Raw genomic sequence first — 15,525 nt, forward strand, 5'->3', positions numbered from 1 at the left:
AAGACTGCACCATCCTGAGTTGTTATTTGTGTATATGTAGCTTCAGGACAAGCTGCTGGAGAAATCGAGAAAAGTTAAGGACAGATCATAGTTTACATCTATAATTGTGAGTGATAAGGAGAAATGAACAGTCTTGGGTCTTAAGGTGTGGTAAACTCCTAGAGAGCTTGAGGGAGAAAAATGTTGAACAAATCAGCCAAAGAAGTGCTATTCTACACAATATGGGCTGGAAATTTTTAGCATTGTTTAATCTCCAAAAGGTAATCTGGACAAGAAGATGAAAGAAAATCTAAAAATACTTATTAAATATGAGATTCCAGGACAAACATTGCTACAATATGGAGCTGGCTGGTGCAGGACCTTTAAGGTTGACACTGGGGAAGGTTTACCAGGCATTGCCATAGCAGATCCCCATAGCAGATTGTTTGGGGCCTGTGGAAACAACAGTTTGAAGGGCCAGCTGCATAAAGACTACTTAAGCGATTCAGAGCGGGTTTTCAACAAGGCAACCTCGTTATTAAACTGATGAGAAGAGAATCAAGAGCAAATACATCCTAAACCACATCCTAAGATTATAGGGCCAGAATTGTGTCCTAGCTTTGCCACCTATCAGCTCTGATCTTGGCAATGTTAATTAACCTCCCTGTGCTTACTGCTTTTTCAGAAGATAGAGCTAATCATAACAACTACCTTATACGGTTGTTCTGAGATAAAATACATTAATTTGTGTACAGCCCTTAGAGTAATTCCTATCGCCCAGCAAGTGCTAAGTCAACATTTTTACTTTTGCTGCTGCCGATAGCAGGGGTAGATTTCCAGTTGGAGAAATTATTGGATCTTATTAACCGGTTAACCCAGTTAATTAAAAAGAAACATAAAAACAACTTAATGAAGTTCCTTTTAACGCAGCAGTTGAATTACAATATAGGGGTTTTAACTTGAATTAAAACTTGACATTACTTATCATTATGAAATGGATGAATCCAAATCTTTTAGGGCTGGAGGTAAGCTGTGGAAACAGACCATTAATTACATTAACACATATAATGTTTATTATTTATATAATACATAGTTACATATGTTTATATAAACATAAAATATACATTATTTTAATTATATAAACATCAATTATAAATTAATTTCTCAAACATCTATTTTAGTAGGCTTTGTTCTAATTCAGGTATAGCACTGGGATTAGATAAAGGTAATTTTGACTAAATCTTTAGAAAGGGGTGGTAATAAAGAGTAAGTGCAGTTATTTACCATTTACTTATTTCCTGTCAGACTAAAAACTTGTTATTGTCACCTAGAGTTAGAATTCTTGGGCTTTTGTTAATTCATAGAAAGCTAACATGATTTCCTAAAGGTATGCATGTATTATTACACTTGACCTTTGTGTTTGACTTAGGTAATTACAAGGGTTTAGTTACAGTAGGCTCTTTGTTTACCTTGCTAACATCTTACAAAATATTACATAGAACGTTTGCATTTATACTAGCCCTCTGTGAATTGTGTTGTGAGGATGATAGAGCATTTCTTTCAAAATTTTTGAAAACTTGAGGAATGGGCAGTGTATTTCGAAACAGTGATTTAGTTGCCTTCTATTGTTGTTAATTTCTTAGGCATTTCTTTTGCTTGATTACATACGCAGCTGACTGAAACACACCAGTTGTATTTCAGCTGTTTGCCCAAATAAAACTATGTTTTGGATGCCGATGTTAAGCATTTCAGCTGAGAACTAGGAGGCTGTCTATACATGTGACAAGTGGGGTTTGATATTTTCTGTTTGCTTTCTTTTTGTCCATTTTTTGGCATTAGAAATACATTAAAACATTGTAGATTCCACATTATTCAAAATATTGTGTGGTACCTTTCCATGTGACTATTTACATCTAGTAGTTGTCATTGTACTCAATATCCTGCTATATATAGGCTGTTGTGATTGTCGTAAGAGGACTGTTGTTTCGATGTATCAAATTGAACTTGATCCTATATAAATGTTGACTTATCCCATTACAGATGAAGGCAACATTAAGTACATAAAGGAACTGTGCTAGTGTCACTGGTTCTTCTCTGACTTGGTTGGGGGGGGGGCTTAAGCTGTGAGGCAATTAAGAAGATAGTTTGACTCAGTCACATGAATTGTGTAGATGATTTCACAGAGACAAGGTATTTCATCCTATTGGAACCGAGAAGGGTGGGAAGGCTTAGGTGGGCAGATTAACTAGGTAGATGAGCTAGGTTTTAAGTAGAGTAGAAGTTCCCACGCTACCTTGGTTCACAGCATCAGTGCTTAATAATGTCTCACTAATTTTTCATGGTAGCCTAGGCCTGAAGAAATAACTAAGAAGTCCGTTTATTTAGTAGTTCGGTCCTAAAAACTTACTAATAATATTTATGTCCTAACAACTTAGTAGCCATTTAAACAAACACCACACATACATCGGGAAAATACTTTTATTTCATTCTTAACTACCGTTGTCTATTAGTGTGATGTCTGCGCCAGTCGAACACTGCAGTTTCTTAAACTTTGGGGTCACGTTGGATACGGCCACCTTTATTTATTATTCCACACTGATATTTGCCTTATATTTGCTTTTTATTATAGCAACGATCAGAAATTGAGCTTTTGAAAGGTAATATCAAAAGGAATATAGCATAATGAACTACTTCTGCTAGTAGTTCCTGTGGCATCCCATTTTGAGTGTATGGAAAACAATAATTAATATAAATTGTTTGGAATCATTAAGGTGAGAACATAATTAGTCTTCTCTCTGGACGTAGGATATCATGGAGCAAATTGAATCAGTTTACTAATAGCAAGTTAAGTGACCTGTCTATACTCAAAGAAGGAAGTAGTTTTCTCCTGACTGGATGTATAAATAGATGTTAAAGTTATACAGTAATCTAAATTTGGACTGTGCTAGGGGATTATGCATAAGCTGTCCTTCAGGAGATCTTAATATTGAACACAAGTGTATTTGATTTTTTTTTTTTTTAATGCTTATTTTTGAGAGACTGAGAGAGCACAAACAGGGGAGGGGCAGAGAGAGAGGGAGACACAGAATCTGGAGCAGGCTCCAGGCTCTGAGCTGCCAGAACAGAGCCCGACGTGGGGCTCGAACCCATGAACCATGAGATCGTGACCTGAGCCAAAGTCGGATGCTTAACCGACTGAGCCACCCAGGTGCCCCTATTTTGATTTTTTAAAGTGCTGCGTTCACATGTATCAGGTTTGTAAAGTGTTGTTGTTTTTTAACATCATAAAACTATATAAATTGAGAAATACAGTGCTAGCATTTTGGACACATACAGAAGACTTTAAGTTAGTGATGAATCCAGAAATAGCCAGATTACCTTAAAGAGGTGAGTAATTTCCTATTAAACTGATTTATATGTACTTAGAATAGATGGTCAGTTCTCTTAGTTTTGTACCCACGACATATAGAAGTAAATGATATTGGAAGAAATTGTTGGAGGAAGGTAATTTGATGACTTTTAGTAGCTGCTGAATAAGTACAATAGCATTCACTGTGAACATGTTTAAAAATTGGTAAGTGACCATTTCATTATGTTGGTATTGTGAAAGATGGGTAGCGTGTGGGTGTTAGACTCACCATATTTATAGTAGTGAAAAGAACTGTATTTTATAAAGTCACTATGCTATATATGCTTCTTTCTTCTAATATAGTTCCTGGCAAGCGCATGCTGTTTTTAGCTTTGTCATTTCTTCTGTTTCCTTTACTGCTGTTACTTAAAACGTATTTTACTTATAGGGGCTTTAAACAAAAATAGGTTAGATGATATGGGGGGGAAGGAGAATAAATTTTTTTGGGGGGTTATAGTCTTAGAAGTCTTGATTCATTATAAAGAATATTGCACACAAAGCTGTTTGTGTAGCCATTTTAATGTGGGTAGTTTTTATCTTAAGTTTGTTTATTTATTTTGAGTAGGCCCGCATGCATACACCCAAACGAGGGAGGGGCAGAGAGAGAAGCCCAAGCAGGCTCCACACTCGGTGTGGAGCCCCATGCAGGGCTTGATCCCATGAACCTTGAGATACTACCTGAGCTGAAACCAAGAGTCAGATGCTTGACTGACTGAGCCACCCGGGCACCCCTAGTTTTTCTTTTTCTTTTTCTTTCCTTTTTTTTTTTTTTTTTAACATTTATTTATTTTTGAGAGAGCAAGACAGAGCATGAGTGGGAAAGGGGCAAAGAGAGAGGAGGACATGGAATCCGAAGCAGGCTCCGGGCTCTGAGCTGTCAGCATGGAGCCTGATGCTGGGCTCGAACCCACAGACTGTGAGATCATGACCTGAGCTGAAGTCAGATGCTTAACCAATTGAGCCACCCAAGTGCCCCCTATTTTTTCTTTTAATAGAGCCACTCATATGACTAGATTGGATTGTAGTGGGTTAATCTAAAGATTTTAGTAAATAGTAGTAAAAATTTATACAAACCTTAAACAGGTGCTGAATTATAACTTAAAACTTGTACATTCATTCATCAGTCTGTTAATGTAGGACTGACACCTTTTCCTTGAATACGGACCCTTTGTTTGGAGTTGAATTATGTAGTAAAATGTCTAGATCTTACCGTGGTATTTATAAACTTGACACACTTACAAAATACACAAGCGTTATCTTTCTGGAAATCAAGAGAATTCACCCTTTGAAATTTTAGAATTCCAGACTGCTTTTGCTCTTATAGTTATGTCAAGCATTTGATAGTTGTGTGTGTGTGTGTGTGTGTGTGTGTGTGTGTGTGTGTGTGTGTGTAACAAGTTTTTCAAGCTTTTCTGAGCACATAGCAGGACATGCATATAAAACTCTTTTCTGTGCTAAGAGTTTACCATTTCATGTCAAGTATAATTATGTTGACCCAACTGGTAGGAACAGAGATGTGGCTATACCACTGTATGTTTTAAAGAGGGTATGATTATCTCGAGGATTTATTCATTAGATAAGAGGTAATTAAGAGTGTAGTGTGGACTTCTATATGGAGTATTTAACAGGTGTCAGACAATTGGTATACTAGGTTCTTTTAAATACATTGTTTTGTTTAAACAAGAGCGACCGTATTCTCATTTTACAAATAGAGCATGAGAGAAGTTGATCTTGTTCAAAGTCAGCTGCCAGTAAGAAAGCAGGGACTTGAACCTAAGTTTGTCTTGCATCAAGGATATATTCTTAACCACTGTTACTCCTCAACCATCCTCATTCCTCATCTCCATGTAGTTCTTTTATATGTAAGTATTTGGAAAGTGGTAATTGTAATTAGATTAAACAGTACCAGTCATTTATAATAGATAAACTTCAAAGTAGGTACCAAGAATTTCTTTGGGTCATGCTGTGTCAAGTTTTGGATTCTTAAGAAATGCAGTTTTATATTATCTGCATATTTAATTATGCCAGAATAAAGTCTATACTTTGAAAGGTAACCGAATCCTAACAGTATTGTAATGGCACTACATAACTAGGATTTTCAGAACTAAAGATTTACTTCTTCAGTGTTTATAGCAGGGCTGGTGTAAGACATGGCTGCTGATTTCACTTCTGTTGTTCTAGAACAGTAAAAATAAAGTTGCCCTATTTCTTTTAATGACTGTATATAGTTTGTCAGATTCTATCGATGGATACTCAGATTTGTGGTCTTTGCTATTAAAAACACTTGCTGCCCTTAGTACCCTCTTAGAACCTTGTACACACATTTTTTTCACACATGCATAAATACATGTCTGAACTGAATTCCCTACAAATGAAATTGGTTGGGGCACAGGGTGTCTTTGAATTTTATTAGATTGCCAGATTGCCCTTCATAGATGTATCTACCCCAACCAGTAAATAATGAGCATGCAAGTGTCTATTCCTGTATTCCTTGCTGACACTGTGTTGTGGAACTTTTTTTTTTTTAATTTTTTATTAATGTTTGTTTATTTTTGAGAGAGACAGAGACAGAATGCGAGTGGGTTGGGGCAGAGAGAGAGGGAGACAACAGAATCTGAAGCAGGCTCCAGGCTCCGAGCTGTCAGCACAAAACCTGACCCGAGGCTCGAACTCACAAGCTGTGAGATCATGACCTGAGCTGAAGTCAGACGCTCAGCTGACTGAGCCACCCAGGCACCTGTGGAACTTTTTATATTTGTCAGTATTATAAGTGAAAAATGAAATGTTATTATGGTTTTAGTTTGCGTTTCTTTTGTATGAAATTGAAATCTTTACATGTATTTATAGCCATTGGTGTTTCTTTTTGGATCTAAGACCAGTGCTTTTCTCAACTTTCCAAAAGTATTGCTACCTGCTTGACTGACAGTCATTTGTAAGGTGGTATTTTAAAATGCATCCCAGTCACAGAGAAGGTAAATTTGAGAAAGTGTAGAGTACTATAGGATTAATAAAACTTGGTGTCTGTTCATATTCCTTGCCCATCTTTTTATGGTTAGCTGGCCTTTTTCTTTAAAAAAAATTTGTTTTAATGTTTATTTTTGCGAGAGAGAGAGAGAGAGAGCGCGCGAGCGAGCAGGGGAGGGGCAGAGAGGGAAGGAGACACAGAATCTGAGGCAGGCTCCAGGCTCTGAGATGTCAGCACAGAACCTGATGTGGGGCTTGAACCCATGGACCAGACTGCGAAATCATGACCTGAGCTGAAGTCTAATGCTTAACCGACTGAGCCACCGGGGTGACCTGAGCTGGCCTTTTTCGTATGGATTGTAGGTGCTTTTAACAGAATAGCTTTCTCGATAGAAGTTGCAATTTTCTTAACAAAATTGGCATTCTGTATTTAAGTTCTAATTTTTGCTCCTGTTTTTTTTTTGCTTTGTTTATCACACTTCATACCATGTAGGAACTTGAATTTTATACAAGTGCTTTTAATGAATTGAATTATTTGAATCCATGTGTTACACTATTTACTGTTCTAGTTTGTTTTATACATCTTTGGTCAATCTGGATATATATATATATATAATATATAAAATATATATATTGTATATATATTTTTTAGTTTATTTTGAGTGAGAGAGAGGAGAAAGAATCTTATGCAGGCTCTGTACTGTCAGCACAGAGACCTACTTGGGGCTCGAACTCATGAACTGTGAGTTCATTACCTGAGCAGAAATCAAGAGTTGGATGCTTAGCTGACTGAGCCACCGAGGCACCTCAATCTAGAATTTTTTTTAGATGGATGTAAGGTTTGAGGTAGGGATTCAGGAAGGCGCACAGTCTCTATCTCAATATATTCCCTCATCAGAAAACATAACACTGAGTTATTAGGGGTTATTTCCCCATATTGACACATTTTCATTACTCATAATTTGAGCATTAGTCATTGAGATTCATTAAAGTTATAAATAATTTGATAGAGTTCATGAAAAATTTAAAACTTTCTGGTGTACATTTTGGGAAACATTTTCACCTTTCTGTGGGATCTTTTTTATGATTCGTTCTTTGAACCAGACCACTTGAGAGATACTTCAAAAAACTCTTATGTGTATGTAAACACAAAAGTAAACAAATAATGCCTTTGCAGTATCTCATGTTTTGCCATACTTGGTTCATGTCAGAATTGGTGATACTGGCTGGTGTGAGGTTTGGCACTAGTTGTTGTACTATGCCATTTGCGTGTGCCCGTTACAAAAAAATACTCAAGTTACTGCTTGAGTACTTGATACTACTCAGCACGCTGAGGTTTTTTTTGGTTTATTTTCTTAATTAAACAGGGTTGGAAATATGAACTGCTTTTGACTTGCTTTCCAAGCATGTTTCTGCTGCTTTAGGCATCTATTTAACGTGCCTCTTATTTGCCTTGACTTAGAGTACTGTTTCTCATGCTTTAGCGAGCGTCAGAGTCACATGAAAGCTGGTTAGAATAGATTGCTAAGCCTCATCCCCAAATTTGTGATTAAGTGTGTCAGGGGGCAAGACCCAAGTTTTGTATTTCTAACCAGTTCTCAGGTAATACAGATGACTTTTTAAGCGAGTCTTTGTTTCAAGACTGGAAAACACTGGGTAACAGGGTATCCAGTCAAATGTAGAATTTGACTCTCTTGTGCAATTTTCAATTATTAGTCTGTCATTGAAACTTCAAAATTAGGTAATCACAGTTTTAATAGCGTGACACCCTATTTTTGTGACTGATGCCTTAGTCTGCATAAATACTCCATGATTATTATGAAAGGTGGTAAAACTTAAAAGGAAAATGGTTATAATTCATAGGATCACTAGTACTTGGTTCTGCCTTTTTCTGTGCTCTGTGTTAGGTTATTTATTTATTTATACATACGTGGAGGGCCTCATCTATTTAGTAGTACAGCAGATCATCGGGTAGCTTTTCTTTTTTTCTCAAGGCTAATAAAGGCCTTAATTTCTCTCTCTCTCTGTCTCTCTCTCTCTCTCTCTCTCACACACACACACACCCCTCTGTGCATAATTTAACAAGGAAAGAAAAACAAGAATCCATAAAGGATACGAGGGAGCAGTTCTGTTAAAACACAGATAAAGTGCTGTTCCATACAAAACAGCATAAAGAATAAGAATCAAGTCACTCTGAACACGAAGAAAATCATCTCCTAAATCATGTAGCCAAAGTTGCCAGTAAATCTGGTATTGGCTCAATTAGGCAAACTGCTGGATCCTTCTGTCTGTTTTCCTCTCTGTAGCATAAGTAAACGACACTGACAGCAGGCCGGAGGGGTCTAGATGGAAGGAGGAGTACAGAGAGGGAGGAAACCTGGGGATGATGGGTCTGTGGTCTTGCTCCCTGCCTCCCCTCTGGTTTTGAAACAGGCCAGGTCAGTTGGTTGTGGTCTTCATTATTTCTGACATTTTTGACCTGTTGAACTTGGGTCTTGATCTAGACCCTCATCCCTTCTAGTTTGCCAGTGAATATGCTTATACTTTGAACCTCTTATTGTACTTTGAAAAGTCCACAATGTTCGCAGAGTCAATGGCTTAAATTCATACTAGTATACTTTTTATTTAAAATTTCAAAACCTCAGACATATAGCACACATAGAAGAATTTACTGTGTATACATATAATACAGTGGTAACGACTGCCTCAAGCCTAGTAATCAAAGCATGCCATAAAGGAGTCTGTGATTGTGGTGACACACAACAGAAGGATTGTCACAAAACTCTCAAGGCCTAACACACCAGTTTTCCAATAAAATATACTTAAGTTTTTCAGATGTTAATAAGATACTCCAGTAGAGACAGAATTAGAATTTTGAAGTGATACATGAGAAAGATGTTAGTTAGATCTAAGGCAGAAATCTGTCCAGGTTTGGCATACACTTAAAGAGGGCATTGCTCAGTTTTCAAGTTAGATGGGGAGGGGGAAAAGGACATAGCTGTTTTTGGAGGACACTTTTATGTGACTTGCATCTGGTGCTGGGTTATTGATAGATCTACTTCTGTTTCCCTGATTTAAAACAAAAGACCACCTAAGGGTTGGGATCAATTAAATCAGGGCCAAAAAAAAAAAAAGTGCGGATGACTTAACAGCATCCACTGTAGACGAAGAAGGACAGAGAAGAGTAATACTTTTGTTTGTTTTAATATAATCTCTGTTCAGTAGATCACAAACTTCTTTTCCCTGTGTTTCCAACTCCCACCCCCACACTAGCTAACTTTTTGCTATTGTATTTATACGTACATTTTCTTGGGACTTTGAGGAGAGTGTGTTAATGTAGGAGGGGCCCAGAATTGGGAATCAGTACAGTGATAACTAGTCTTAATAAGCTGCTTAATTGGCTTCAAGACCCTGGAAAGATTAACTACTAATATGGAATTTTGTTCATTGGAAAAGCAGCAGTATTGACTGTATTTTTAAGAGACCTTTCAACTTTAAAAATGTAGTTTTTCCTGAAGTTCTCTATAACACAAACAGTAAGTTTCTTATATTCCTGTGATAACAGTATAGCAGTAGATAACAGTAGCATCTCGTGGAATTGGATCACTGGGTGATGATCGAATATTGAGGTACTAGAGTAGTGTTGACAGTCTGTCTCTGGAGTCTGGAAGTCTGAGGGTTTGGTTGACCATTTAACTGAGTACATACACTATGCCTAGTTTCTAATAAAACATGGCAAATAGTTCCGTTAATGTACAGTATTGGTGTTCTGCCATTTACACCAATTTGTTCTTAGCATTTGTTCTCAGAAAAATATAAAAGAATGAGTATTTGGGTTAACTGTGCTTTTGAATGCCTTTACTTTACGCTGTTGAAGCTTGAGGAGTCTGAGCAGGAAAAAGATCAAAATAAAGAGAGTGGCTTTTTATCTTAATGTGTTTCAAGGACTTTTCAAGTACAAGTCTGATCTGTTACCAGTTCTGTGACTTTCTCATATTTTTAGTATGTGAGATTGAAGGTACATTTTTACAGTCTGAGGGTCTTACAGACTGGTAGCTGTTTGGTGATTATTGCCTGTGAATGCTTGAACTTGATCTAACTGTACCTATTTCACTTCACTTCAAGTAAGTAATGTGCTACTGTTGGAACTATGTATTGAGGTAACTTGCTAATTAAAATGTCTTCAAAAAGATGACACTAGGATTCTATTTTGAAATGAGTAAACTTGGAAACTGAGCAGTATGGTGGTGTAAATTTGATAGTATTTAAACAAATATTTATTGTTTGACAAGTGACCAATTTGGTTTTTGTTTTTTTTGTTTTTTTTTCTTGCCTTGCAAGGCAACAGACAAGCGCTTTGTTGAGTCTGAGGAAGTTACTCGCAAAGTAGATGAAAACTGTATTACGTTTTGCTACTGAGATAATGTGGAAAAGGATTGCCTGTCTTATGTCAGTAATCACATCTGAAGGCAGGAGAAGTTCTAAATATCCTCAAATAGATCAAAGCTATTTCAAAGCAACTACAGGCTCTAGTGTAGCTGATTCATGCTCTGTGCTGCACTGTCATTAAGCCATTGAGTCATAGTTTAATTGGCACTGGTTTTTTTTTTTTTCATGGTCTTAATATAAAATAATCTTGCAGGTAGTGCTGTGTCAACTCCAGAAACGTAGTTTGCTTTAAAAAATATGGCCAAAGAAGAAAGAAGCCTAAAATATATTGAGTAGGATGGGTTTGTTTGCCAAAAGTCTTATTAAATTTAGAATTAAGTTCAGGTGAATTAAAGAGAAGGCTTCACTTCTATTGTACATTGTCAGTTTGGTGAATTTAAGTGCTCCAACAGATGGCATTAGCTAAAAATACCAAGTTGGTCCGTGAAAGATCAGGTTAGGCTATTTTGTGAAAAGTAGAGACCCAAAATAGCAAAGTCATAAATGATGACTTCAGATTTTTATACTGTTTTTCAATTTGTAAATAAACACATTAATTGAATGAACTGTGACTTCAGCATTTGCAGGTGGACTTTATTTTGTCCACATGCCAAACAAAATATGGTTGTTTTGTGCTAGTGACAGTAGCAGGTGGAGTAGAAGGGATGGGAGATGGCTGCCCATACCGGTATTTGCAAACCACACTTCATCTGTGTGCTACATTAGCCAATTTGTCTTGAACCTTCTCTAAACCTGGTTTCCCTCTCTAGTTCATTGATTAGCAGATGTCCTTTGCCTTTCTCTTTCATACATATTTATCAACATTTCTACAGCACTGGTGCTGCCCCTTACTATCCCATGAATGTATTCCTTTTTGTGCTTTGCCATCATTTCATTGAATTGGGTGGGGCTTGGGAAAAGAGATGGTAGACTTACATGCTGTTTTAGCTCTTTTGAACCGAGTGGCCTATTGTTAGCGTAAGTGGGGAATTACTGAGGCTTTAAACAAATGTAAATTTGCATGTGGTAACATTTCAGTGATGTTACAAAACCAGTGTCTTAGTTTTGTTTTGCAGGTTGAATATTTGTGTTTTGAATTTTGTACTTTAGACACTCATTTAAGTGATGACTTTTGCTTTGGTATTTGTGTGAAACCACGTGATCATTATATTCCATAATCAGATTTAAATTTGTTAACACGTTTTCACCATTACAGTCTCACTTGACAAGATTTTGTAGTGTATGACTTGTTTCACATATACTCTTTAGAAAATTTTCTTGATGGTTAATTTTGCAATTGATTATGAAACAATAGCACATTTGTTTTGGGAGAAGGTTTAATTTTGATTCACCTGATGTCTTTGCGTTTTATTTTTATGTCATGAAGTTCAGTTTTAAATGCCCTAAATGAACCTTGACCAACTTTTTTTTTGTGAATATAGGTATATGACTGATGGGATGTTACTTCGTGAAGCTATGAATGATCCCCTCCTGGAGCGTTATGGTGTAATAATTCTTGATGAGGCTCATGAAAGGACATTGGCTACAGATATTCTCATGGGTGTTCTGAAGGAAGTTGTAAGACAGAGATCAGATTTAAAGGTGAAGTAGTTTTTTTACTCATTTATTTCATAAAAAAAGGTACATATAAAAAACAGAACACATGCTGATTACTTTAATCAACTGTAAAAGAAGGAACCAGTAAGTACCTGCGTTGGCATTTTCTTTGTTTCTAATATCCTTACCTGTGTCTTCATTTTAGACTTTAGTATGATTCCACTTTTTAGTAGTGTATTTTGAAGCCAAATCTTTTCCATTTCTTTTTTTTTTATTAAAATTTTTTTTAATAAACGTTTATTCATTTTTGAGAGACACAGACACAGTGTGAGTAGGGGAGGGGCAGAGAGAGGGAGGCACAGAATCTGAAACAGGCTCCAGGCTCTGAGCTGTCAGCACAGAGCCTGACGCAGGGCTCGAACCCACGAACCATGAGATCATGACCTGAGCCAAAGTTGGATGCTTAACCGACTTAGCCACCCAGGCACCCCCACCCAACCCTTTATTAAATATAGAAACTTCTTCCTATTAAGGATCAAATCTTTGTTCTGTCCCAACATAAACACATCCGTTATAACTTGTCACGTTGGGAAGTAGGAACAACTGTACTCAGAACAAGCTGTTCCTCAGAAATGTGTTTACTTAACCTACTTGTCTCCACCAAGGCAGAAGGATTCTGGGTCTTAAAAATTGTTATCCTAGTTTGGTTTTGCTTCTAGAAATTTACATTTTTAAAGATTGAAGTACTATGAGTAGTCATTGATTAAAACTTAGGAGCCGTTGAAGTTTGTGTTTTGTTTTAATTGAAGTATAGTTGACACACTGTGTTAGTTTCAGATGTGCAGCGTAGTGATTGGCAGTGACAGTTCTGGGTGCTGTGCTCAACTCGAGTGTAGCTACCAACTGTCACCACAGTGCCATTACAGTACCATTGACTGTATTCCCTGTGCTGTACTGTTCATCCCTGTGACCTATTCATTTCCATAACTAGAAGCTTGTCCTCGCACTCCCCTGCACCTATTTTGCCCATCGCTCCGCTTCCCTCTTCTCTGGCAACCACCAGTTTGTTCTTTGTATTTATGGGCCTGTTTCTGCTTTCTGCTTTTTGCTTTTAGATACCACATATAAGTGAAATCGTGTGAACTATTAAAGGTTTTAGGAAGGAAAGTCAAAAAGTAGAAATTAACACTCTAGTAGAATAGTTAATGGGAAAGCTTTTATTCAAGTAAATTTTTAATGGCTTCTATAATGTGTGATTTACATGGCGGGAGGGTGACTGCATAGTTTTATATCCTTGCACCTGAAGAGCCTTTTGTGCTGTGGCTTTTTTACAACAGTGTAGAAAATCCCTGTTTAATTTCAGGAATTTTTAATTTTAGGAATTTTTCTAAAGAAGTCATGCTTATTAAAGATGATTTGGGGGCGCCTGGGTGGCGCAGTCGGTGAAGCGTCCGACTTCAGCTCAGGTCACGATCTTGCGGTCTGTGAGTTCGACCCCCGCGTCAGGCTCTGGGCTGATGGCTCAGAGCCTGGAGCCTGCTTCCGATTCTGTCTCCTTCTCTCTCTGTCCCTCCCCCCTTCATGCTCTGTGTCTCTCTGTCTCAAAAATAAATAAACGTTAAAAAAAAAAAATTTAAAAAAAAATAAAGATGATTTGGAGAGAGGAGAGTAAATTTATATCTGCCACATTTTTTTAAATTTTTGCATCCTGTTTACTGTGTACAAGGTTGTCATGTCCTGTTTTAATAAACATAGCAGTAGTCGTACTATTTATTAATGTTGCTTTTACCAATCCCTTTTATACATTATGTTAACCTTATGTAAACATAAATACGTGTTTTATAAACTTGGGTTTTTTTTTTAATGTTTATTTATTTATTTTGAGAGCAAGAGAGAGAGCATAAACGGGAGAGGGCAGAGGGAGGGAGGGAGACAATCCCAAGCAGCCTTCGTGCTGTCAGCGCTGTGCCCAGCACTGGGCTCGATCTCATGACTGTGAGATCATGACCTGAGCTGACATCAAGAGTTGGGTGCTTAACCAACTGAGACACCCAGGTGTCTCTAAACTTTGGATTTTAAGGTATTGTTTCATGAAAATATAGTTTATTTATTGGATATCGGGATTATTTCTTATTTTTTAAAATGTAAGTCTTTTACTGTGGCTGAGTGTTTCTGTATTTGATTTTTTAATTGGTTTATTTATAGGAAGGCTTTTATAGGCTTTTTTATAATTGATGTATATAGAACAGTAAACATTAACTTGTCTTTTTTTCCTGAAGACCATGTGAGAATCCTTGAAGACAACTTTAAATAATTGACTGTTTTCTTTGCAGGTTATAGTTATGAGTGCTACCTTGGATGCAGGGAAATTCCAGATTTACTTTGATAACTGTCCTCTCTTAACTATTCCTGGGCGTACACATCCTGTTGAAATCTTTTATACTCCTGAACCAGAGAGAGATTATCTTGAAGCAGCCATTCGAACAGTGATCCAAATTCATATGTGTGAAGAGGAGGAGGGAGATCTTTTACTTTTCTTAACTGGTCAAGAGGTATCGTCATTGTTTGCTTCATTATTTAGCCTTTAAACATAGTAAATTATGCAACTTTTTAAGCCCAAGAACTTGGCATATATTAACCACATATTTCTTATCCCATGGTATAAAGTTTCTCTTCAGCTTGATTGCATTTATATATGAAATACATAACCCCTTTGTATACTCTGTGGATACCTCTGTGTCATTAGTGTTAATTACCCTGAGAATAAATTGTTTTAGAATTTCACGATTTAGCAGCTGTAGTCTCAACTTTGGAGAGACCTGGGTGCGGTAAGTAGTGGTGTGTGGTAATTTGCGGTTTTGCTGAGATATGAATTTGATCCACACAACCCCTATGAAGTCGGGTTGTTAGCTTGTGAATGAACTTGAGTAACTTGGATGCCCATCCAACGTCAGAATGAATGTTTGTGTTTTGGTTTGGTCATCTGTGTGTGCGCTGAGGATTGTAAGAAATCATTGAAATTTTTTAGTTAGAATTTACCCGTTTTAAGATACACGTTTTATTCTCAGGTGCTGCATGTTTTAAACTTCTTTCCCACGGTAGCTTTATAGGTGTGCTGTGACATTCTGGAGCTGAAGTTGAGGAAAAAGCTGTCTGGATAAATCCGTTTCAGAGAGCCTTTTGGTGGA

General features: G+C 37.0%; 1 protein-coding gene across 1 annotated transcript in view; it reads left to right on the forward strand.

Annotated features, from left to right (window-relative positions):
- DHX15 (DEAH-box helicase 15) overlaps positions 1-15,525 on the forward strand; it is a 61,854-nt gene that overhangs the window by 18,272 nt on the left and 28,057 nt on the right. The window contains exons 4-5 of the mRNA XM_040486880.1: positions 12,223-12,382; positions 14,671-14,889. Coding sequence (XP_040342814.1) covers positions 12,223-12,382; positions 14,671-14,889 — 379 coding nt within the window. The remainder of the gene's footprint in view (positions 1-12,222; positions 12,383-14,670; positions 14,890-15,525) is intronic.

Source organism: Herpailurus yagouaroundi, unplaced genomic scaffold (assembly GCF_014898765.1).
Source record: "Herpailurus yagouaroundi ecotype Mexico unplaced genomic scaffold, PumYag 28, whole genome shotgun sequence".
NCBI lineage: Eukaryota > Metazoa > Chordata > Mammalia > Carnivora > Felidae > Herpailurus > Herpailurus yagouaroundi.